Source organism: Meleagris gallopavo, chromosome 19, assembly GCF_905368555.1.
Source record: "Meleagris gallopavo chromosome 19, MGAL_WU_HG_1.1, whole genome shotgun sequence".
Classification (NCBI taxonomy): domain Eukaryota; kingdom Metazoa; phylum Chordata; class Aves; order Galliformes; family Phasianidae; genus Meleagris; species Meleagris gallopavo.
In genome coordinates this window covers 8529777-8554751 of record NC_139422.1, presented here as the reverse complement: position 1 = coordinate 8554751, position 24975 = coordinate 8529777, and the positions used below count along the sequence as shown (strand labels likewise).

The 24975-nt window shown below is 47.8% G+C and overlaps 2 protein-coding genes and 1 long non-coding RNA gene across 5 annotated transcripts; 2 read left to right on the top strand and 1 right to left on the bottom strand.

The window, feature by feature from the left end:
* Positions 1 to 2886: 2886 nt before the first annotated feature.
* Positions 2887 to 13571, top strand: LOC146543135 (uncharacterized). The gene is made up of 4 exons (XR_014887195.1): positions 2887 to 3111; positions 7878 to 7991; positions 8106 to 8229; positions 12763 to 13571. It is a non-coding gene; the product is annotated as an uncharacterized LOC146543135 (long non-coding RNA).
* Positions 3542 to 14937, bottom strand: MRRF (mitochondrial ribosome recycling factor). Of its 3 annotated transcripts, none has more exons than XM_085239085.1 (7): positions 14795 to 14937; positions 14037 to 14218; positions 13566 to 13721; positions 12226 to 12344; positions 10389 to 10480; positions 5696 to 5855; positions 3542 to 4610 (listed from the first exon to the last, which is right to left on the bottom strand). In XM_085239085.1, exons 2-7 carry the CDS (start codon positions 14209 to 14211, stop codon positions 4533 to 4535), a joined length of 780 nt encoding a protein of 259 aa, XP_085095211.1. In that variant the 5' UTR covers positions 14212 to 14218; positions 14795 to 14937; the 3' UTR covers positions 3542 to 4532. The 3 variants fall into 3 exon arrangements, with proteins under 3 accessions (XP_085095211.1, XP_085095212.1, XP_085095213.1); XM_085239086.1 differs by lacking the exon at positions 14795 to 14937 and adding an exon at positions 14691 to 14712; XM_085239087.1 differs by lacking the exon at positions 14037 to 14218 and having other exon boundaries at positions 14795 to 14923.
* Positions 14888 to 24380, top strand: RBM18 (RNA binding motif protein 18). The gene is made up of 5 exons (XM_010721039.4): positions 14888 to 15025; positions 19760 to 19886; positions 20601 to 20687; positions 22497 to 22582; positions 23751 to 24380. The coding sequence occupies exons 1-5, from the start codon at positions 14913 to 14915 to the stop codon at positions 23908 to 23910; spliced, it is 573 nt and encodes a 190-aa protein (XP_010719341.1). The 5' UTR covers positions 14888 to 14912; the 3' UTR covers positions 23911 to 24380.
* Positions 24381 to 24975: the final 595 nt, after the last annotated feature.

Here is a 24975-nt window from a genome sequence, read left to right as displayed (position 1 = left end):
CACACCGTGGCATCTCTTCTGTCGGGAGATGTGGGGCAGCTCAGGGTCACAGCTCTCCCCGGGGCTGAGCAGGGTCTGCGGTGCCCACGCTCAGGCCCAGCCCTTCCCCGGAGCACGGCGGATGAGGGCCAAGCACTTCCCCAGGACAGGGAGCTGACAGGCACTGTTTGGGGGGCTACAAATCAGAGCTGAAAGGCCCCGGCTGGACAGGCTGTCTGGGAACTCGTAACCTGAGCCCCAGGAAAGAAGGACTCAGGAAAGCGCTTTCAGCAATCATATTCATCATCTTCAGCCTGGCTCATTAGGCTCACCGGGCCCAGCTCCGCCACTGCCAACGCCTCCCGCGCACAGATAGAGCTCAGACAAATAAATGCTTCCAGCTTCCCGCTGGATGCAGCGGGTCAGGGAGCATCTGATGCCAATTACCTGCAGTGTAGGGTTCTCTCCCCAGCCCTCTCTGTGACTGTGGGTGCCGGCCCCTGCGTGGCCCCGTTGCTCTCTACTTCCCATGGGGCAGTCAAGGATCCCCCGTCCCTCGCAGGAGGAGCAGCCTTATGCCATCCATACCAAAGGGGTCCTCCCTGCCAGAAATGGGACCAGCGCAGCCATGTGGCCTCAGTGAATGTGGAGAAATGGGCACAGCCGTGCTCACACAGTGGCTCTTCAGGGGCACCGCATGCTTCCCCTGCTCCAAGAGGGATGTCCCTAATTGCCCCAAAGGTCGGTGTCCCCGCACTGAGGCCACGTGTCAGGGACCCCGGGCAGGACGCAGTCACTCAGCATCAACGCTGGGGGCCAGGAAATTGCAGCAGACACGAACCTAAATACACAGTGTGTCACCCCCAGGTAATCAGGGCTCGGGCAGATTCTGGCTGACAGCTTAAATGCTTTAATTCTTTGGACGCTGCATTTCAAGGGGGTCCCATGTGCCATGAGCTTCTCCCTTCGAGCTGAAGGTTTGTCTGTAATTGGAGGCATGTTCCGTTCCCCTGAAACTAGCCAGGTTCCCGCTGGAGGAGGGGGCTGCGGGAAGGCAGCAATTTCCCTTATGGAATTATTTACCTGATTAAAGAGTTTATTTTATCAAAATTGCTTCAGAATGGGGCCACTCAGTGTGTCCAGTGCGGGGAGCTCCCTGGTGGGGCCGGCGGCCTGGAGACAGGTAATTTGTGTGCTTAATGGGACTAATCCGCCAGCAATTACACCAATAGATTTCACGGCTGCAAAGTGCTCTGTTCCCATCAATTAAAAATCTGTTAAGAAGATTAGTGCAAAAAGGTATCAAAAGAAACCCAAGAGCTTCTTTCCTCACCGGCCCCCGAACGCGTGTGTGGGAGTGCTGCATTGCTCACAGGAGCACTGAGATTAGTCCTTCAAGGTGAGGGCTCCGCAGCCTCACTTTCCTACCAAGAGGTCCTTTATGTTTAATCACAGTTTGTTTAAATTAGCCCTGATTGTTAGCATGGAGTGCGGGTTTAAATATCTTTCAAAGGCATTGTTATGTGCTGGTGAGGGTAGTGGGATTGCCCAGATAGCAGCGCCAAGGACAGGCGTCCCATGAGGGGCTGCCCATGGGGCTGAGCACCCTCTGGCCGTGCTGACCCCATTGGAACAGGGCTGGCCACCAAGTCCTGGGCTGCAGTGGGTGTTCCTGGCATGCCACGTGCCCGTGTCCCCGCCGGGTCCTGTTCCCACCGGAGCTGTCCCAGGCAGCATCCACTGCATTGCTCATCTGCTGACAGCATCGCTGCTGCCCATCGCTCCCATCGCTGCCCACAGCCGGACCCGCAGCAAAACAAAAGCGCATTCCCAGCAGCTGAAGGTGCCATTTTCACGGCTTGGCTGAGCAAGGAAGTATTTTTTTGATCTCTTAAAATCCCGAATATTATCTGACAGTTTATCTTGTTTCTCGCATCCGTGTCTTTGCAGCAACGCCAGCTCATTTACATGTGTATTGCGCCTGCCTCCACGGGTGCTGAGGTCAATTGAAACTCAAGAAAAGAGGAGAAATTTATGCAAAACTGTTGATTGCATTTGTATGTAATGAAATCATCCAATATTCATCTGACTATAGACTCTAATCTGAAAGGAGAAGTGAAGGACATAAGAGTCACTGGAAAGCAATAATGAGCTTCTGTAGTGATTAAAAAAGCACTTGAGCTTTCTGAAAATCCAGCCAGAAATCGTGTCTAATCAACACGGAATATAGGAGGCAGAGATTACATTGATACATTTTGCAAAGCTCACTGCTGAAAATGTATGCGAGCTGTAAACTCTGACATGCCATCCATGCTCTGTTTTATACAAATCCGGGAGGCACACAATCAGAGCCCGGGCTCATCCCTGGCACAAAGCAATCTCGGTGTCTCTGCTCGATGACTCACAAGGAGTGCAATCACATCTATTTTGAAGAGCAATGTTGTTTTTTAACTGTGTTGAGAGCTTCCAGCTTCCTCCAAGTTTTTCCTGCTGCTCTCTCCTGCTCTGGTTCCCCTCTGCAGCTCTCAGCTATGCTGGTTGCAGGAGCTCACCCTGCTCCCCTGGCACTGCCATCCCCGGCGCCGCGCCGGCAGCTGTGGGTGGCTATTGGGCCACATGATGAGGTGAGACCTCTGGGAGCTCCACAGAGCCCACTGGGCAGGGACAGGGGGACCCGATGGGTGGCACTTGGCTCCCAGCACCCAGCTCAAGGGGTCTGGCCACAGCCCTCATTGTGTCCCACCACCCTGTGAGTCCCCGAGACGCTTCCTGCCACTGCACCCACTTCATTTGGTGGCCAAAGCAGCGTCACTGAAATCAGAGCTGCGTCACAGCCGTGTTTTCTAGCTGTGGTTTCTTTTCCTCCTGTGTTGTTCAGCACAGCTGGAGCTCCTTCTCCACCCTCCAATAGCATCAGCTGCAGCTTATCAGCTCTGGGTGCAGCCCAGGCTTCAGCTAACTGAGGGCTTCCTGCTGATGCTGTGGCAGGAAGCGTTTGCCTTTTATTTCCACTTTTCTCTGCTGGTGTGGCTGGATCAGGGCTGGCAGCCTGCAGGCCCTGTGGAGCAGCAGCAGAGCAGGTTCAGCAGGCGCACCTGGAACCATCGCTGTGAGCCAACTCACGTGGGCACAGTAAGTGCTGTGTCCCTTCTCCTGGGTGCTGGCTGCCTGCGCTGTGGCTGATGTGTGCCAAGCTGCACTCTGCTGTGTGTGTGGTTGGTGCCATGGTGTCCTATGTGTGAAGGTGCCAGGGCTGCAGCTGCTGCTTTTGTCCCTGTCCTGCTGCATGAGGGCAGGTGTGGCTGCTGTGTGCTGCTCCCTTGGTGCTGGGGCCAAGGACAGCAAGCGGGTGACATGGGAGCTGTGTCCCCTGCCCTGTGTAGATACTTGAGGAATTCTTCTCTGCAATGAGAAGCCTCTGTGGTGCCCTCCAGGTGAGTTCTGCACAGCTACAGGGAAACCCTTCGGCCCTTGGCTGCTGCTGGGATGCAGAGGCTGCAACAACAGCAAAAAAGCCGAGTTGATAAATGTCAAAAGAAATACAGTAATCAGCTGAAAGCAATTTACTGAGCCATGTAACCGCCCTGGGCTTGCCATTTTCCTTTATTCATTTATCATGGTAAGTGCTTTGGCCAAAATACACAAAGCAGAGAAATTGTTGACATGTGGGGCCCTAGCAGAGCAAATCCTTCATCCTTGTCCCCCTCCCCACTGCACACAAACTAACTTTTTGAGAGTTGTTTATTTAAGGACTGCAGAGCACTTGGTGCTCTTTGAACCCAAGTGCTCTGGGAGAGGGGCTGTGCTGCTGGCCACCACCTTCCCTCCCTCTAGCTGTTGCCTGAGGCTGTTTCCTGCTGTTGGGAAGTACCTGCTGGCAACCAAGGGCTGAGGTATATGCTCAGAACCCGGTTCTGCTTCTTCCTCCTTTCCTCTGGAGCATGCCACCAGCAGCACATGTGGGCAAATGATGGCTTTGCAAAGCTCCCAGGCTGACCTGGACTTTATTTTGAGCAAGAATAAATGATAAGGATCACACAAGAACACTGTTGGATTTCCCCTCCATGTTGTGCTTTCTTCTACCAGCATAGCTTGAGAGTTGTTAGAAACAACAGAGCGGGGCTGTACAGAGGGACTGCAGCCTGCCGAGGGTCAGACATGCAGGAAATGGACTGGTGAGGTGGTCATGCATCTGGAGGCTTGAGCTTCAACTCTTGCTGAACTGCTACCTGAAGCAGAGGGCAGTGTTACCTCCTAGGTCACAGCTTATGCTGTGGGAATCCTTTCAGTAGCCTCCAATTGTCCTTAATATTTTATTTTTAATCTTACTTCACCCAGTTCTGTTGACACTTGAATGAAGAACAGCAGAGACATTCCCCCTCCCTCCCGTACAATCCGGGATCAGAAATCTCAGCAGCCAGGGGCTCCCAGTGCCCAGGTCTGGGAGAGCAACCCCTGCCCATCACCTGAGGCTGCCTGGCTGCAGGCTGGGATGGCAGCGGATACAGGGCAGTCCATTCTTGCTGGAAGGGGAGTGTGTCCACACGTGGTGTTTATCCAAGCAGCTCCTTGGTCTTCGCTGCCAGCAGCTTGTCCATCTCTGCTGCAGCACTGTCTGCCATTTGCTGGATCTGCAGCAGCACAGCACAAGTCTGAGTCTTCTATTTTCCTTACGCATGAAATTTCTTGTACAAAGAACTAAGTGGCTATCATTGAAGCCCTGCCCAGTGATTAGATACTCTGATAACAAGGGACGGATGTGGCAAGCATGTGAACAGTACCAAAATGTGCATCTGTGTATTTTGGGTGAGTGATGGGTGCACATGCAGATAGAAATTGGAGCCTTTGGGGCTTTTCTGCACTGCTTCCCCAGGTCTGATTAAGATGCACTCAATTCTCAGGTATATGAGCATATGACCTCTCCTCATGCTGAAAAATCTGGATGCAGGTGGAAGTCAGATGTGAGACACTACCTCTACATCTGTCTGCTGTGGAAAACCACCTCCCAGCAGGATTCAGTTACAACAGCACAGCCATTTTTCCTGCTTGCAGAAACGCTCTCTGTGTCAATGTTTATTTTTGTGAGCACACAGAGAATAGTTCTGAAGCATTTGCAAGGTACCTGACTTCAGCTGATAATAAACAAATGGCCAAAAAGTCACAGCCTGCTTCGGAGGCATCAGTTCAGCTTGTGCCTGAGTTTATGCCCAAGTAATTGACTTTAGTGACATTTGCTCTTAGGGAATTAGGCATGTGCTTAAGTATTTTCCTGAATCAGAGCCAAAAACTCCTAACGGAGAGAATCTTGCTAGCCCTCTCATTAACAAGAAACTGCAGCAATCCTTATTAGCACCAGCTGTTTAGTGATGTCCAGGCTCTGTGTAAGTGGTGGTACAATGATGGGTGTGGGCAGCTTTGCTCCCCATCAGCTGGGTTGTGTAATAATCCCCTGCACTACAAAAGCTTTTGAGGAAAATTTTGTTTTCCTGTTTCAGTTTACAATTGTATAACATATATAATACCATAAATTTGGCTTTGAGATTTAAGCCCCAAATCTCACAAAGAAATAGCAAACACAGCAGCTGCTGCCTACTCCAAAAAGTCAGCTCAGAGTCACCTCATTTCTCAGTGCTGAAGTTCTGTCAGCTGTGGGAAAAATGCTCTCCTTCACCCCACTGAGCCAACAACTGCCATATGCTGCAAGGAAGAAACTTACCTGCTTTTCTAGCAGCCAGATGGTGTCCTCAGACACTTTGCTCTTGAACTTCTTCACCTGGTTGATGCTTTTACTTCGCACCTTTCTCAAGGCTTCCTTGGATTTGTTGGTGGACTGCTTGGCGAGCTTGGCCAGGCCCTCCCTGTGTTCTCTGGTTACTCTATCAGTGAGGAGGAGAAAAAAAAAGATCAGTGTAATGTGTAGCACAGCCGGACTGATTTCCTGCGGTGGGCAGGGTAGGCAGGCCTCCACACAGCACCCTGTGGGCTGTGCTCAGACCGTGCTGTGCTGTGACTGCTCACAGAGGGCTTTCATCCCTCTTCAGTCCCCTGAGCAACTCAGTTGCCTCTGTGCAGCGTCTGCCACGGCAACACAGCTCTGCACTGACAGTCTCCAGCCTCAAATGGAAAGTTCCTACTGCAGCCCCAAGCTGAAGGGCTTGGACTGAACACACTTGTTTCGTGGTTGTCACTGGCGTGCCTGGAAGTCATGCTGAAGCATTTAATGTCTTCTGCTGCCAAAGCATCTGGGGAAAGAGGGAAAACCCAGCTCCACACCCAGGATGCAGACCTGAGAAGTGCAGCTTTCCTGCAAAGCTGTGAGGGAAGCTCCGTCCATCCCTGGCCCTCAGTGCGGTCTCCATGCAAGTGCCAGAGGTGGAGTTCTGCACCTGGAAGCCACAGAACTCCTATTTCACTCGACCTTACCGTGACCAGGCCTTTCCACTGACACACCTGGATCACCCCATGTGACAAGGAGCACTACCAATGGCTCTGGAGTGAGCAGCTCATACAGAAGGCACAGAGAACGTTGGCTGCAGCTTGCCCCATGCAGTGGGGTGCAGAGCAAATCCCCAGCTCTTCATCCCAAATGGGAACCACAGTGCAGCATGAGCCTGAACCCAACACAGGATGAGCTGACACATCATCTCAGCTCTGATAATGCTCCAGCACCAACAGCCAACTGCTGTCAACATCGATTGCTGGTGCTCAACAATAATATTTTAACTATTTTTGTGGCTATTGCAGTTCCGACATTACTTTAAGAATGCAAAACGCAGCACACAGAAGATATTGCAAAATAAACATTTCATAGGGAATACTGAGAAATTGGCTGCAATGGCCTGAGTGAGTGGAACAGCGAGGCCAAGCTCCTTCCTGCACAGAGCTGAGGAGCGAGGGGTGAGGGCTCCTCAGCAATGCTCAGTGTGGACTGTGGGAGCTGAGCCCCATGTGGCAACCCCTCGGTGCCCTCCTGCAGATGTTTGCAGAGGCACTGACTGTTCCTGAACACCACCAGTCATTTCTACCTCAAGGCAGAGGTGAATCGGCTTTCCAGAACTGACAGAAATTTCATACCCCTAGGAGAGCGGAGAGGCCCAGAGCAGAGACCCGGCACAGCCCCTGCCAGGGGACACACTGGGGACAGCATCTGGTGCTGCTGAGGGGCCACTGCTCAGAGCAGGCTGCAGCCAGGACCGGGATGTCTGATTGGAAGTGAGCGAGGTTACTCATGGTTTCCTGTGCATCCCAACATCGATGCCTTTAGGGCTTCTCTTTTTCAGAATCCCAAGCCAGAGGTCCTGTGGCACAGCTTGCAGACAGAGGTCTGCAGGAGGTCAGATTCTCAGGCAGCATTTTGGGAGGGGGAAGGGAAAGAGATCCCTGTCTGCTGAGCTGGGAAGAGGGAGCTGCTGGGTGGCGAGCAGAGCTGCTCTGCAGGGGCTGCCCCAGCTGGGGCCAAGTGCAGCTTGCCTTCATTTCCATGCTTGTGTTCATCTCTGGTGGATTGTACTGAGGGTATCGCTCGCCTGCTTGGGTCTGCTGAGCCTTTAAGGAAATGTTTTTGTTTATGCAGGGCTGCCAGATTTCCTCTTCTTCTTGGCATAGGGTCACAGCTTTCATGCCTCCTTGTCTGTCTTTATTAACACCAATTCCTTTTTATCACTGCTCAGCGCCTCGGAGTTTCTCAGTGGGTTTTACGTTCCACCCAGGCCGTACGTAAATTCTTAGCAATGCTACCAACAGTGCCAGAAATGGACACTTCTTCAGTCTGATGCTGTTTCTGGTTAAGGAATCCATCAGCACAAGCCAGGCCCTCGGTTTCTAAGCACAGTTGCTTAATCCTGCCCCCAGATCTGGGACTTGGAGCTGTCTCAAAATGTGTTTGCTTTTCTGTCTAGTAACCGTTGCAGCTGCCTCCTCTTAGAGCCAAAGTGTGAAGCAGACACGGGGAACGGCTGCCCGCCCCCAGCAGGGATAAGGATGAGGGCCCAGGACCAGCGCAGCCTCTGCAGGTACAGAGCAGTGGGCTGAAACCCTGCCGTGTGCCCGGGGCCATGGCACCATGCAGCAGCGCACGCAGAGCCGTGTGCTGCCCCACGGTAACACCTCTTCTTTTTCTGCCCCAGCCAGCAACCGGTGGTTGAAGCACTGCGGCACTTGGATGCTCCTTTCCCAGCATATGGCATGAGCACACCCGCAGTGAAAACAATGCAGGCCACATCTGATCTCCAACACAGCACGTTTTTGCGGGTAAGAATAATTTCTGTATCTCAAATGCTAGGAATTTCCTGCGAATGAGAGGGATCAGTTAGAGGAAAGTAGGTTTAACTAGATACCCTGCATGCCTAATTGCAGATAAACATAGGGTGCAAAATATATTATTCAACGAGAAGCGTGAAAGAGACTTATTATGATGAGTGATCTGGAGCAATGCAGCTCAGCTTTGTGCTTTTTTCTCTAAATGAAATTTCTTGAGTCCTTTCTCCTCACCGTAGGTATCTTTGCATATTTCTTAAAGGGCAAAGGAAAAAAAAAAGCTCACAATGAGTCATTAAACTTTCAAATGAGTCATCTGGCTTTCAGTAAAACATGTGTAAAAATATTACTAATTTACAAACAATATCCAGTGTAACACAATGGGTCCAAAAAAGATGGATCTAAAAATGAGGCAATACCATAAAAGACACAAGGTCAGGTCAAACTCGGCCACGAGATCGACCAATACAAGTGTTCCCATGGCTGGTTTTCTTTTCTTTTCTATTTTTTTTCTTCTTAAACCCCCAGAGAATACTTTTCTACAAACAAATATTGCCTATGCAGCGCTAGCAACACAAACAGCAAATGCCTCTGGGAGCAGAGGGGATCCCAGCAGGAAGCAGAAGTAAACACCAACACAACCTGTGTGTCTTTAAAACCATTGCATGTTTTAACTGCAATGCAAAACCTAAACTAATGGAATAAATACTGAAAGCAAACATTTTAAAACGTTCAGTTGAAATGATCTCAAGCACCGATGTGCGTAGGGCAAAATAGAATGCCTGTGTGTCCACCTAAGTCCAATTAAAAAGTGGTTTTAATGAGCAGGGGAAGATCATTTAGGTTTGATTTCACTTTTCATGTGCTTTCCCTCCTGAAAAAATCCATTTCTGCAGGAGCACTATTCACTATTGTCTCTTAATTTCTGATTCGTTTGCTTGTTCTGCACACCTGCCATCATTTTAGCAATTTCATTGCATCTGTCCCGAATTTTTTGTGAACGTGTTTAGAGATTTGAGAAAATGAAACACTTTAGAAAAATCAGAAAAAGCAATTTGGGGATGTAAGGGTTCTCTCTTTCAGAACTTGGGCATTTTTCTCCCTTTGCATTAGAAGGTTTTAAAGACAGAAACTGTTTGTCTTGTCTGTAAGGGATAAAACCCTGAACAATTCTGCTGTCTTATTGGAGAGGAGTCCATGAGGGGCAGACCTGCAGGGCACATCGTGCAAACTGCAAATGAATTGGACGTGGGGCTCTGGGGTGCCAGCTGCCAGGGGGAATGGGACCGAGAGCAGCAACAGTTTCTCTGCAGAGGAATGGGCAGCTCATGAGACAGATCTCTCTTGGGAAAAGAAGACCTGCTTTTGATCTGCAATGCCATGAAAGAAAGTGACAGAATGTACATATTTGTTGGAAAAACAGTATTTTTTTTAAAGATTGGGATTTGTAGTTTCGGAGTTTCCTCCCCTGCAATTCATATTCAAGGATGACCCAAGTGCCCATTAACAATCAAACCACTGCGCAGCAACCCGGGAGCCTCAGCAATTATGAAGATAATGGTGCCCTCCTCCTCTGCCTCCTCTCCTGAGGGATGGGGGAAGGGCAGAGAGCACAGGGGAAACAGAAAATCAGCAAATAGAATGAAAATGTCATTTCCTTTACCGACAGCAGCAGAAAGCTGCAATTAGATTTCTCTGATCAAAATGCTAGATAAAAATCAAGAGAATTTTCTAAAGTAGATCTAAAGCATGAGGAATAACTCAGTTCATCTTTACTTAGAAGTCACCTCTGTGCAACGCAGTGTGTGGGGTCTGTGTGCACGCAGTGCACGAAGCCCTTTGTGGCAGTTGTCTGCAGTACCCCAAGGCTGGATCACACCTGTGGCAGCCTCACACCTCTGCATCTGCTCAGGGTGTTTTGAGGGCTCCATCACTGCTGGTACTGAGCACCCACAGGAATTGTGGATTTACCACCCAAACGTGCTCAGAGCAAGGCTGCTGCCTCCGTCTGCATGCCAGCATGCTGTGTGATGCAGTATGAGCAGAGGTGCTGAGTATGGAGCTGCTCCAGAGGGCTGGCTCCATGTGAGGCTCAGCCCCGCTGCATTACCTTGCACAGTGATGAACTCAGGGAACCATGGGTTGATACTCACTTAGGAACTGGCACCCGAATTAGTGTCCCATCCACTTCAGGGTTCAGGTTCATTCCGCTCTCCCTTATAGCCTTCATAGCTGCAGCTGTGCTCTGTAAAACAGATCAAAAGGTAAAAAGAATTAGGAAATAATCATTCCCATATGCCAGAACTCTGTCAATAGTTGGCAATCCATCTCCACAGAACATGGAAACATTTACTTCTGTTACCAGTAAGATCAGGAAGTTACATTGGTGTGGAGAGCTTTGATCAAACTGAATGGGAAACTATGGCTGCACTCAGTGTCGGGGTAGCGAGGGTACCAAGGGGGGAGAGGGGAAGCAACAACAGAAGAAAACTGTTTTGCTTCTTTGAAACTATTTGAATGGTTTGAGGCAATGCAGAGTGAAACCACAATAAATTCCCAAGGCATGGCCTGACTGTGGCAAAGGAGATGAAAGATTCTCAGCATTTAAAAATTCCAGTTGAATGTTTTCCACTAGAAATCACACAGAACCATTTGGAAATGTTAACTAACTTAACCACTTCAGCACTACAACGTAATCACATTACATCACAGCAGTAGCAGTTGGCTGAGAAGCAGAGCCTGTGCCCAGCTCTATGTTTATTTTACAGCCTCTTACTTAGGATTAACTTTACAAAAAACTCCATCACAGCTGGCTGATGCTGCTCTGCTTGAAAGGTGAGGTGCGCAGGTTTGCCTGCTAATTGCAAAGTGATTAAAATGCTTCTCCCCCTCATCTTAAGAGCGCTGCTGTACCTTCATGGTGTCAAACGTTATGGTTAAATAACAGTTCTGCTGAGAACTCCAACAGCGCTCTGCCAGCTTGTTTCATTCTCTGACGCTGACAATAACAAGACCGAGCTGGTCTGTGTTCCTTTGGCACTAGCATGGCATTTCCTACAAGGAGCAGTGCTAGTTGTGATGTTCTTTCCTATTGTTAACTTAAGGTCCAGGCTACTGCAGTGGATCACACTTATGAAGTGCAGCTTTTAGCAACTGAGGCACAAACTAAAGCTTTGCCAACGTTTTGTGAGATACAACTGCCCCACTCAGAAACAAAAGGACAGAGAAAATGTGACAAAGGTGATTTCAGCGTGTTAGGACCATCAGTATGTTATTCTATGCACAGAACTTGCTCTGTAGGAAGAAAATGCTCAGTAAAAGCTGTGTCGTAAATCCTCTTCTATAATTATTTTCTATCCTAGACTCTTCAGGGGTTGGTATTTGCTTTCCAGTGCTAGAAAGCACTGGCGATATGCTGTAAGTAATGATGTGAAGTAGTAGTGTGTGTAGTGTTATCAAGGAGTTCCATCTGCCTATGAAACAGTTATGGTATAAAGCAATTGCACTGAGAGAAATAGCTCCAGCTCAGGTGAAAAACAATCCTTTGGCTTGGGAAGCAAACATAGGCAATACATGGGTAATCTGACTCCGTTTCTTGTGTACCCATTTCTCAGCCCACCCTCCTGCCTGGACGCAGGCAAAGTCATGGTATTTTCCAGCTCTCTCAGTTGTGGCACTCAGTGCACTCACTGATGGGGAGTTTTCATCCTTCCAAGTTGCACAATCTGGGTACGCTTTAGGAAACACTTAGGCATCAAGCGCCTTATGCTGACCTCCTCTGAGACTTTGTCAGCTTAACTGGGGAAAGCACATGGCAAAGTCTGCAGCAAAACGCACCTTGTGTCAGCCGAAGAGCAACAGTGCTGTCTGAGCTCTTAGCCCCTGTCCAGTGTGACTGCTTTCATCTACCTGTTTCTTTGCTCAGTATCAACCTGTTTGCTCCCATGGCAAGTACCTCCCCTTGCCATGCCTCCAGTGATGTGTCCTTACCTCTGGAAAATTGATCATGTTCACTACAATGAGCTGAGGGGACTTCTGTGAGATCTGCCCCAGCTGGTTCAGTGGAAACTTCCCATCTTTTGTTGTGACAATGATGTGGTCAAGGGCCCCTCGAAAGAACCAAACACAAGGGAATGTCAACATGACATCACAGTTTGGGATGATGCTGCAGTACAAATACAGTGTCTCATTTTCCCTCTCTTGTGCAAAATACAGATGTTACAAAAATAAAAAAATGATGTCTTTTTTCAGCCTTCAGGTTCTGCTTGTGTTTATGCATCCCTTGTGATATTTGTAAAATATTTCAGCGTTAGGGCACAAACACATGAAAACAAAACTTTTGCTTCTGTTACTAGAATAGGAAAACTAAACAAAGATTGTGAAGAATTAAGAGGAAATAATTATTTTTTAATACTTAGAAGTTAAAGGAGATCAAGATGTTATTATAAAAGTCAAGAAAACTACTGTCTTGAATTTAGCAATGTTCCCTTAAACCCCTCTTTTTTTTTTTTTTTTTTTTTTTTCCAGGTCCCAAGAGGAGGTGCTATCCACTACTTAATTGAGAGTATTCTGTTTCTCCCTGAGCTACTCTTAATCTGCTCTCTCATTTCTGCTGCAAAATGTTAACAGACCAAAAGGCACACGGGACAGGAGGTACTTTATCAGTGCAGTTAAAAAAAAAACAAAAAACACCGATGGCTAAAATAAACAGTTAAGAGACCGAGCAACACGTTCCAGCCCTACAAAAGACTGCAGTGCCCCTGCCAGAACTGGAGTGGTAGATGATTCAAATTTGGTCATTGTTTAATATTACACTTTATCCCTGAAACTTGATACTACTTAAAAATACATATGTTCAGTGTTATAGTAACTGTAGCTTAGTCAAACATATTCATGATCCTTCCTGAAACACACAATTCACTCGGTGAATAAACCTTGTAAAGGTCAGTGACCACAAAGATGCATAGCAAAAAAAGTTTGTACACGTCAGACACCAGTCTGATGGCAATTTCCAAAAGGCTAATTTAATGGCAATTGGATTTTTCCTGCCCTACTGCACCATTAGCTGACAACCTGCTTCTTCATCACATCTGCAAACAGTTCAGTTAGACACTTTTGACATCTCCCACTTAGAAAAGCTATTTCCAGGAAGCTATTAACAAAAATGGATTCTTCCTGGTCAAGCTCAGGGTGAAGAGAGCCTTTAGTAAGGGATGTCAAGGTTGTAGTAATTGGGTGCCCAGTGTATAACTCAATAAAAAGAAAATCAATTTTGAAAAAAAAAAAACCCAAAACCCTAGCAACAGAGCATTTACCAAAAATGTACCAACCTTGTGAGGTTCTGACATTGAGATTTCTGTTGAAATCTTCTTTCAGAGCTTCTACCACTGCCTGCATGTCTGCGCTGGTTTCCTCCAAATTGATAATATCCTCAACCAAGGCAGCACTGATGTTCACTTTGGCTTGTGTCTGCCCTTTACCTTTAGCTGCACATTACACACAGAATTAATTTCAGTTTCTCACAATACTCAACTATTGCATTAGAGATTAGAAAGAAGACGTTACAACTGATGTTAGATTCAGAGTTGAATCTAAAATAAACAGACATTCTTTAGTGAGTAAACAGCCCAGCAATTTAGAGCACAAACCAAAATAGATGTGAAGGTCGTGCTACACGCACCAGCTCTAGCTGGGACTGCGATGACAGCCACATACCGCCCTGCTGCAACAGCAGCTCCCCGCGATGGGTATCTGGCATCATGTACGGGGTTTGCAAACACCACTGGATGCTTCTGCTTTACCTTTTTTGGTAGCCAGTGGCCTGGCCAGCAGCAGCGGGTGGGCACAGTGCCTGCAGCCATCCAGGAGCAGAGCTGTGCAGCGTGTTGGGGGCTGTGGCAGCCGCCTCACCACTGTGAGTGAAGAGCAATGAAGCAGGGAGTGCAGATGCCTAAAGCATCGTAATGCCATAGCCATTGGGTACCTGTACAGGGAAGAAGTAGGTAGATCAGCGTGCTAAAAGGAAAAGGCTTCAAGCCTGAGGTATGTGCGTCTGTGTGTGCGTGCCAGCAGTCGGTACTGCAGGGCTGGCTATTTGTGCACCAGTCAAACAGAACTTCAAGTTCTACCACTCTAGGATGGAGGCTCCAAAGCCCTCATGCTCCCCTTAATCACAAGTATCGCTCTAAGGCTGCGTCCCGCCACGAGTGCTGCTCTGTGCCTCGCACCCAAATAAAGCCATGCGGCAGCCCTGGACGCGGCACGTGCGCGCAAGCCCCGCCCCCATCCCGGTCCTCGCCCCGATTCCGGGCCCTGCCCCCGGCAATTGCCCATTAGGCCCCGCCCACCGCACTCGGCCCCGCCCCCTGCACTCGGCCCTGCCCGGCCCCTTCTCCCACACCCCGTGGACGCCCCGCCCGGTGCCCCGCAGAGGCCAGTCTGCCTCGCTGCGGTACCGCGGTGCAAAGCGACACAGCGTGGCCCGAGCGGAGCGGAGCCGGGCCGAGCCGGGGTCCGGGAGCGGCAACACGGGAGGGCGGGTACCCGCGGCATTGCTCACCGTCGCGCCGAGCCGTCGTCATCAAACGGCGCTCGCCCTCTGACGTCATCAATGGGCGCCAAGGGCGGGGCGAGGCCTGCGCGAGGCCGGGGATGGTGAGGGGCGGCCCCGCGCCGCCATGGAGCCGGAACGACAGGCGTTACCGCTGGAGAACGCTGCCATCCTGTCCGAGGGCGCCCTGCAGGACGGGCACCGCCTCTGGATCGGCAACCTCGACCCCAAGATCACCGAGTGAGCGGCCGGGCGGGCGGGTGTGCGACAGAGTAGCTGTGCGGGCCCGGCGCCGCCCTCCCTGCGGCACCGCCCCGCGTCCCCCCGCGGAGCCGCGCTGCGCGGCGCTCCCGTTACCGGCGCTCCCCCTCCCAGCACCCGTTCCCTTCCCAGCACCCGTTCCCCTTCCCCTCCTGGGCTGCTATCCGTGCTCTCCCCGTACGCGCTCGCCCGCGGGCTCCGCTCTCAGCCCATTGCCCTCGGCCGCGCTCCACATTCGGGCTGGTGGCCCTGAGGCTGGGAACGGCTCCGTTTGCCCACGTGGGGTGGGGGTAGGACCGTGGATGTGCCCCGTTCCCTAAGGGGAGACCGGGGGTTCCATTTATTGTTGTGTTCCGTCGGTGGGTGTGGGCTGGGCGGGGGAGGGGGGGGACAGGCGCTGCAATGTGCTCCTCATATCACCCCGCTGCAGATGAGATCTCAGCCACTGTAATGCTCAAACCGCAGAACTACAGCAGGGGTTGCTGCCTAGTATTTGGATGGTGCTGAGAGGCAACAAACCCACACAAAGCAACGTGGGGTTTATACTTCTCTAAAAGCATTTTTGATTAACTGTTGTGCGTGCTGTCACAGAATACTTTTTCTCCTTCCATCTCTGTGTGTGTGCAGGTGGTAGGGCTCTGTACTAAGTGTGGTTCATCTTAACAGAGCAGTTCTCATGCTAGCTTCTTAATGGAATCATTAATGCATTGTGCTTGACAGCCATTCAGCTTTGGGTGGTTTTGCACTAATTGGCATTTCTATCCCACAGCTCTGTTGCTTTGGTTTGTCCACACTCACTGACCACATACACTCACATATGGGACTTAGTGAGCATGTTTGCAGGTCCATAAGGATTCAGGAGATTGGGCTGGTGCAAGGGGAAAACTGTGGGTGTTTGTAAATGCATTGGGTCCTTCATGTTTTGGGGTTAATGATGTTTTTAAAGATTCTTTCAGTCTACGTTTCTCTGAATCTAGGCTCAGCCAGCAGCAGCTTCATGTGAAATGATTCCATACCATTAAGCGTTTAAAGTTTGCCCAGCAATGGGTGGCAGTGCTTGTTGCCCATAACAGGGTTGTATCTCTGGCTGAAGACTCATGTCCTGCTTTTGGTTTTGCTTTAGCAATGTCTGTACTCCACAGAAAAAAAATAAATACTATAATCTGTTTCATTCTGAAAACAATAAGGGAAATTCCTTTTAATGCATTGTCAGTGTAGAGAAAGTAATGTTTCCATATCAGTTCAGTAAATTCTTACAAATCAGCCTGACCCTCGCTTTCTTATCCTAAGGGTTCACAGCTCTGCTCATGCTTGCTTGTCTGAATAATCCCTGTTGAGCTTACTAATTGCATGACTAAAAACACATACCTGAAAGCTAAATAGCTGTTTCTTCATTTGCTGCTTTTATCTGATTTTAAAGGGTTGCCTCTGCAATTTTCACGTTAGATTTGTTTAAGATGGAGTAAAGTTGATTGGTTGTTAGTAGGGTTAATAACTGGTTGTGACTTTCTTGAGCAGAAATGAGTTCAGAAAGTCTTGAATTAATCCAAGACTTCCATTTAGAGAGCAACCTATAACTGCAATCAAGCACTGGGGAGTTAATAGGTAACGTATACAGTTGAGTGCAAGCTGTGGTAATAGGAATTCATGAATGTAGGGCTGCCTACAAATTACAGCCTGTAAGCTGGTGGCTTATGGGAGGTTATTGCACTGAGCAGCTGTGACTCAAATGGGAGTCTCCAAGGATGTCAAATGTTGTCATACCTACTTGTTGGGGTTTGATGCATCTTCTGGTGGGCTAGCTTCCCTGCTAGTAATGTTTACTTGGGTTATTTCTTTTATCTAGCATCCTGAGAACTGTTCTGCATATGGCAGCAGATAACGTTGGGGGTTGTTGCTTAGCAGCTGGAAGGAGGCGAGCTGGCACCGCATGTCCACACAGCGGGTTGTGGTGTGGGATGTAATTTGTAGGCAGTTCCAGTGCTGAACGATCCCTGCTTTGGGTTCTGCTGCAGCAGGTGTGAGGAGGGCAGCAGGCGGTCAGTTCTGGTGTCACTGAGCAGGGAATTCATTGGCTCCCTGCTGTCACTGCCAGCATGGCCCGGCGCAGCACTTGTCCCCTGGTGGGCTGGGAGATGCTTTGTGCTGTGCCCTTTGCTCACATCACTGCTTTGTGACTTCTGCTGCACCTCCTGCATGGCACGTGGAGTAGAACTGCCTGCTCTGCTAATTCCTGTGTGCAGAGCCTTTGGAGGCTTAAGTTTTTGTCCGCCCAAAACGCGGCACTTCCAGTACTGCAGTTATACGTATGTTATCTGGTTTCTAGTAGCCTTTGAATGACTGTTAATTACCTGCAGGTATGAAATAGTGGATGTTCAGCTTCCTTGGCTGTTCAGCTGCTTGTCTACGATCCCATCTTGATGAGTCTCACCTAGAAAACAATGTGTGCATGAGTTGTTGTTAGAGACTCCTACTGACTCCCAGTGGGGCAAAATTCTTTGCAGTAATAGGTTTAGCATGTGGCCCGGTACCTTTGCAGTATCCTTGGGATAGCATTGTTCAGAGGAAGCCTTGCCTGTGTTTGAATAGCACTCAGGGTGCCAGGAGGAAGACTGGAGGAAAAGGAAATGGGGGAGCTGCGGGTTTGTCTTGCATTCACATCAGATGACAGGAAGTGGAAATTGAGGTTGGCTGTGGTGATCTTTGGGGCCACATCTGTGCGAATAACTCTTAAGCTCTGGATAAGCAGAGTCACTGCCGTAATAAAGCTTTTTACACGTTCACACTTCTTCAATAAACACTTCAAGTTTTCCGTGACAGGTCTTCCTTCGGTGCTGAAGTCGTCTTTGTGTTACTCTTAATGCCTCACTGTATTAACAACAGATTATAGCCAAAGCTTCTACTTACACACAGCTTCGTTTGGAGCTATTCCTTGCAGAGGAGATAAATTGCATTGTTAAAAATTGCATGTGTGGTTTGAAAACCATGCTTGTATCATCTAGATCTAAAGATTCTGAATGAAATTGGCTACACAGTTTGCTTCCAAACTCTTCTAATAAAATGCTTTTTAAAGGAATGACTCCGACTTGCTGCCAAGGAAGCAGAAATGTGTTATTTGTTGGTTGCAGCAGTTCCCGGGTTGGGAGTTGGAGCCAACAACATGAATTGTTCCTTTGGCACAGTAGTTACAGGGGGTTTTGTTGTTGGGAAATAAAATGTGGTGAGGATCATCACTGCCCTTCCCATGACTCTGTAATTGCAGGAGAAGGGAGCCTGGCCCTCCTGCATCGCTGGGCTGAACGCCTGCTGTACCTTCACCTCTCTAAAAGTGCACATCCTGAGCGTTCACTGTGACTGTCCTGTGACATGACTCACGTTCCTGGAACTTTCTTGCCTGCCTCCTGAAGCTTAACAAAGGGCAGTCGCTTGTTTCGAACATCCTATCAGGCTTTATTAGGAAAAGTATTGTCTGCTTGGGCTGTCCCTGCAGTTACCTGATGCGTTCAGTGTCTTGGGACACTGCTGATTGCTTGCACCGGGACATGCCCTGCCCTGGCCAGTGCCTGCTGGTCCATGTGCAGTGGGAGTTGCCCTGATGAGTTTCCAGTGCTCCGAGCATTCTCTCATCTGGGAAGCTGGGAATTGGGCTTAGGCTGCATGGCTCACCAACTAACCCTGTACTGCTAATCAGGAGAGGTTGAGTCCTAAGATGACCTTATTAAACCCTTAGACAATTCTTAATCTCTGGGTTGGGAGTCAGTTGGTGAAACAGTGGCAGGTGTAATTTGCCTGCTAGGTCAACTTGCAGTATTAAATACTGGGATGAAGGGAACCAAAAAAGCTGCAAGGAACTTTCAAGGTTAGATGTGTCTGTACAACAAATGCTCCTTGTTCTACATTGCTTAGTACACCCTGTGCTAAGCATACAAGTTTAGTTGAGCTTTTCCCATTTTTTTATTAAAAAAAAAAAAAAGCACCCTCCCCACTGAATGGCAAGAGTGTCTGACTTCTGTGTGCATGTCACTGGAAAGCTGTCTGAGCCAGGGACACTTAATTTTGCCTGACCCATACTGAGGTCTGTCTGGTGCTATTTCCACCTGGTCTGCTGTCAGCTCCTGGTTGTGGTTCTGCTCATTCTGCCTTCCTGCTTCTCCAGGCAGGTAGGAATGGGACTGTATTCTCAGCCATGTCCTCGTCAGCATGCTGATACAGCTTGGCACAGGGAAGGGATGGGAGCAGCAGTGTGCAGACAGGGAGGGCAGCAAGAACTGCAGGTGCTGTGGGCTGGGACTGCTTGTGCAGAGAGAGGGAACGGAGGAGATGGAGCTTCAGATAGTCATGTCAGGGCTGGAGAGGGGCAGTTTATGCTTGGAAGTAGGTGTGATTTCTAGAAAGACAAGAGGCAGAGTCCTCCAGCCCCCTAGGGAGCCGTTAGATAATTGTCCAAAAAAACAGCTATTAATAGATCTCCTGCACACTCTTCAGCTGGCACTGCTGGGAGGAAGGCTTTGTGCTTTGGGGTTTAGGACTGTCACTAATGAGGCCGGGCAGCTCAGGGCTATGGTTGTGTAATGGATGTCCACCTCTGCATATATTTGGGAATTCATGTATGACTGAACTGAACCATTTGTGTCACTGAGCTTGAAATGCACGTGTCTCTATTCTGTACTTCCAAAGTACTGAAAGGTGCCATTTGTCTTTTTTCCCCCTCAGGTATCACCTTCTCAAACTCCTTCAGAAGTTTGGCAAAGTAAAGCAATTTGATTTTCTCTTTCACAAGTCTGGAGCTTTGGAGGGGCAGCCGAGGGGTTACTGTTTTGTGAACTTCGAAACCAAACAGGTACGTTGCTTTCTTGTTTCAAGAGTGTGGCTTCTTTCCCCATCTCTTTTACATCAATATAAAGCTGAAACAGGAAGGGATAAATGAAATGCCCAGACTGCAGAAACCATGAGGGTGTCAGAAGAGCTGTGACACAGCGCTTGAGGTCTAAAAGCTCTGCTGGAATGATTATTCATAGTAAGGTGGAACAGCATCGCAACATGCATTTTTAACTGCTGTGAATCGAATTTTGTGGGAGCTTCCCCAAAGTGAGATGTCACTGCTTAGTCAAGATAGGACCAAGAGGATCACATCCCTAGCAGGCATTAACAAGATCTGGCATAAGCGCAGGGTAGTGATGGGACATGTAACTGCTGTAAGGAATGGCAGCATTTCTTGAGAAACTGGTGGAGCACAGAGCTCCCTCAGCGTGCTGTTCCAGCAACTTCTGCGTTTGATTTTTTTCAAAACTTGTGATCATCTTCCCCATTTCCTCCCTGCAACAACCGAAAGAATCTGCCCTGCTGGTTTATAAAAGCCTGATTGCTCAGTTGGGTGTGGGAGTCTTCCAAGTATTTCTGGGATGGGATACAATGGGATAAACGTTCTTTGCAGACAGTTAGCTTTACTTTCAGAGGACTGATTTACAAAAGGAAAAGGGTCTTTACATCTGAGACGGTTATGACTGAAGACCTGGTTTGTTTATTGAACTGTCTTCCTGTGCATCCTGTGCAGGAAGCAGAAAAGGCGATCCAGTGTCTCAATGGGAAGCTGGCCCTTTCCAAGAAACTGGTGGTGCGGTGGGCACACGCACAAGTCAAGGTAAGCCTGTTGCTGTAGATAAAAATTAGTTTGCAAAGTCAAAAAAAATTTAATATTAAGGAACAATTCTTATGAAGGCTGTCTTAGCTTGGCAAGATAGTATCAGTGTGTTCTAGGAAATAACTCTCATGGAAGCAGCATGAACAATATACCACTTCTGTTATCCTCCTAAACTAGCTGACTTAGCCGTGAATGAGAATAGGCTGTTTAACTTGATGTTCTTTGTAAAGGTGCATCTAATTAGAGCTCTGGGAGGTGATTACTTCTCTAAATTTCTGTTCTTCAACTTTCCCCAAGCTTAGTGAATGATTGGCTGAAGGATTGTATCCTTCCCTTTGTGGTTTTGCACCCTTTTTGGATAGAAGATGCATGGAAATTCCCAATTACTAAGCACTCTGTAACTTGTTCCACTTCTGAAAGCACTTATCTGGCAGCAGCTATAATTATTCCTGACTTATAAAGCAAGGTGTTTCACTTCTAAACTAAATATCATTTTATTGCTTGCTCTACTGAATAAAACATCAAGTTTTTAACATTAACTTGAGTACCTTCTGGAACATCCTTGTTTTAATGCCTCTGAATTCTTGTCTTGTTCCTCCTGCAGTTATTTACTCCAGCAACTTATATGAAGCAACCTAGTTTGAATAACTGCCTTTGTCGAGAGAGATTTTTTGGGGGAGGCAGAGGAAGGTGCTTATTGTTATTTAACACACGTTGATTATCCTGTAATCAATGTCCTACTCTTTTTTTTTTTTAATTGAGTACAGCGCTGCATTTGTTTTGGAATCTTGAAGAAGATGGGGGGGGGGGGCAGGAAAGGAAAAGCAGGTATCTTTGTTAAAGGAGACCATGTTGTTTTAATTACTGGCTTTGAAGGCTCCAGGCCTTTGTCAGCACATCAGAACTTGCGCAAATCCAGACTCCATTTTCTTGAGCGCCGCAGCTACTGGAGCACCATGTGCTTCCGGATGCCTGACAGGCGATCCATAAAAGGAGCTTCAGCTGGGGGAGAGTGTCTGCTCAGCTGGGAGTTCAGCAGGGTAGCTCAGTGTGCAGCCAGCCAGGAGATGGGGAAGAACATACATAAATAATCAGTTCGGCTCGCATGGCATTTTATAATCTGTGAATGGAAAGATTTAACGACACAAAACCTTAGCTTACTGCAGCAACTGTTTATTTTAGGCAATGACAGCACCGTGCTAAGTAGCTCTAAGATGAGCAGCCAAGGCTTACTAGACACTGGCAATTTGAGCAGCTTTGCTGAAAAACAAATCTGAATTTGTGCCAAGCGAAACAAGGAAGCAGAACGCTGCGAATAGTTCAGGAGGCCCATTGCCCACAGTGAAGACAGACTCACAAGCTGCTTTTCACAGAAAGGAGATGGTTCACAATTGATCCTGAATGTGTTTCTCTTCCATCACTGTGTAATTCTGAATAGCTGTGTGCTTCAGTTACCTTCTCACTCTGAACAATGTCTGTGTAAACAGTGTAGTGATGCAGTACTGAGAAATTTAGCATCTTTGCTTTGTCTTAGATAGATGGGAACAGAAAGTAGTAAGACAGGGTAAGACGTAAGAATCCGTAGTACGGTGCACGTAAATGTGCAGTATCAGAGTCCACATTATCATGATGGTACTCAACAAACATGGTTAGAATTTGTTGTGGTGATTGGCCATCAAACTCAAATCCTTCATAATGAAAGATTCACTAAATCTGAGCTAAATTAATCCAAATTTAAAGTGTATCTGTCAGAGAACGTTTTAGTTCATGACTCCAGTTTTGACTTGAATACTGGTCTTCCATTTGCAGAGATATGATCATAATAAGAATGAGAAGATTCTTCCAATCAGTCTGGAGCCATCATCCAGCACAGAGCCACCCCAGTCCAACCTGAGGTAGGAGATGGAGCGGGTGAGAGGTGACCAAAGTGTGGGAATGGTGGGGAGCTAACACCTTAGATTTCAATAGGATCAAGAACTGGTGTTTTCTTTGTACTAAAAATCTGACCTGCAGGTGGGCAGCATGCTCTGAAGTGCCCCACATGAAATGAGCTCCTTATGACTTGATGTTCATTTTCTAACATATTAAATCGCTAGGAAATGTGAAGGAGAAGAAATAAGGAGAGGAATTGGAGCGTGCAACGCTTGAGCTTGTTTGGCCAGAATGTGCTTTGTTCTTCTTCACATGAATCACATGAATTTCAGTGAGAGCTGTTGTGCTGTGCTAATTTCATTAAGTGATTCTTATGAGCAAGAATTTTCTTTATAACAGTAAGATTAAAACAAAATATTTCCACTAAATTAAAAAAAAAAACAAAAACAAAAACAAAACCAACATGCTAGGAAGTACTGAACAGAGAGACTCCAATCATGCAGATTGTTAGCTATGTCAGTGGTGCAGTGGGGTTGTTTTAGTGGGGATGGATGCTGCAGGAAACTGCAGCAGAGAAGGGAACATTCCTCAGTCCATACCCAGCGAGAATAGTGGATAACAGAACTCCCAGGAATTTGGGGTGTAACCTAGGAGAGCATCTCCCTTTGGGATAAACTTGGGTAATGTTGAAATAATGTTTCTTCCTGACTCAATTAGAACCTGGGGCTTTCCCATCCCAAGCGGTCTTGTAGCTGTGAGGAAGTCTGGTTTTCATTTCTCTGCTGTTTCCAGCAGTCTTGCCTGGCCTGTGCTCTGCTGCACATGCTCAGACCGCTTTAAATGACATCATTTTTCATGATGTAGGAAGTCTTGTTGTGTGCTTGTCTAGCTTAGAATTCTCAAGAAAGTGCTGAGTAGGTGCAAGGATGGTTATTTTGCAGTGCTGTGTTGTATCATGGAGGACCTTTCCTAAGCAGATTTGTACTGAGGATTTGAATGAAATAGTGTGGGCCTTAAGCAGTAGATTCCTGCTTCCTAGTTTCACGCTGCTGGCGGAGGCAGTGATGGGGGCTGCCCAGCTGCTCCTGGGGTAAATAGAGATTCCAGTGTCAGCAGAATCTCTGGATTGCTGTTAGTGTGATTCTGTGCTAAGATTAAGCTCAATTTGTCTTCTGTTTTTCCTCTTTTCAGTGTCAGTGCAAAAATAAAGGCCATTGAAGCCAAGCTGAAAATGATGGCAGAAAATCCAGACGCAGAATATCCAGCAGCGCCTGTCTATTCTTACTTCAAACCACCAGAAAAGAAAAGGACTACTCCTTATTCCAGAGCAGCCTGGAAATCTAGAAGATGATGCTTATTGAATGGATGATGGAAGCAAGAAACACTGCTTTGTATGCCTGGAATCTTCCAATGCTTTTGTACTCTGTAGGGTGAGAAGGATGCTCCACCTGAGCACAACACCGCTGTACGTGGCACAGTGTTTGTGACACTTTGGTTGGTCTGCTGGGTGCTCTTTGTTGCCCGTGTAGCTTCACAGCTGAGTGCTGTTCAGAAAAGTAGGTTCCATTCAAAGCCTCTGATGAACACACAGACAACCTCTGGATAGCTTGCATTCATTAGCAAGATTAGAGACAGTAACCAGTGTATGGAGTAAAGCACATCCAAAAATACTCTATTTAACTGATCACTTTTTAAAGTCTTTTTGAACAAAAGATATTCCAATTCGTATTTCTAATGGAGGGGGAAACACCTGGTTTTGATTAACATTCTGTAGTTACGATGGAAAACTTTTTCATCTCAATAAAACTCATTTTAAATAGACTTTGCAACACTTAGTAACTGTGCATGTGATATTTTCTAGCACCAATCCAAATTTATTTTGCATTTTTATTTGCTGGCTTTGTAAGTCATGGCACAGCACAGGCATTCTCAGTGTTATTTGGGCTGTAGGCATGTGTGCCTCTGCATTGGAACTGGTGTAGTTACACCCCAGTGGGGTCTTTTCTGTGCCATACGCTTCAGAGTGCAGCAGTGGCATCTCTAATATTTGTGTTCAGGAACCCCCATTAGTGGTAGCTCTTCATAAACCAGATGTGACAGCGTGAGAATAATGCTGCAGCCTCAGAGACATCTGTCAAGCACATGACCTCAGTGTTTGCCCACTAACTGGTCTTACCTTTATCTTTTTGACTGGTTGGTAAAAGTTTCTCAATATGATTAAAGTGGCACAAGTATCTGTGGCAATGATGGTTCTGTTGCCTGCTGAGGCTCACCCATACAAGGCATCTGGTTTGGGGGTCTCATGGAAGGCATTTTGCTGAAATCATTGGATCTGCAGCTCGTTCTTCTCCCTAAATGTTCAGTGCAAAATTGAAAGATCCGAGGAAGGGCCGCCCTTCCTCATTTCCTCCTTTGT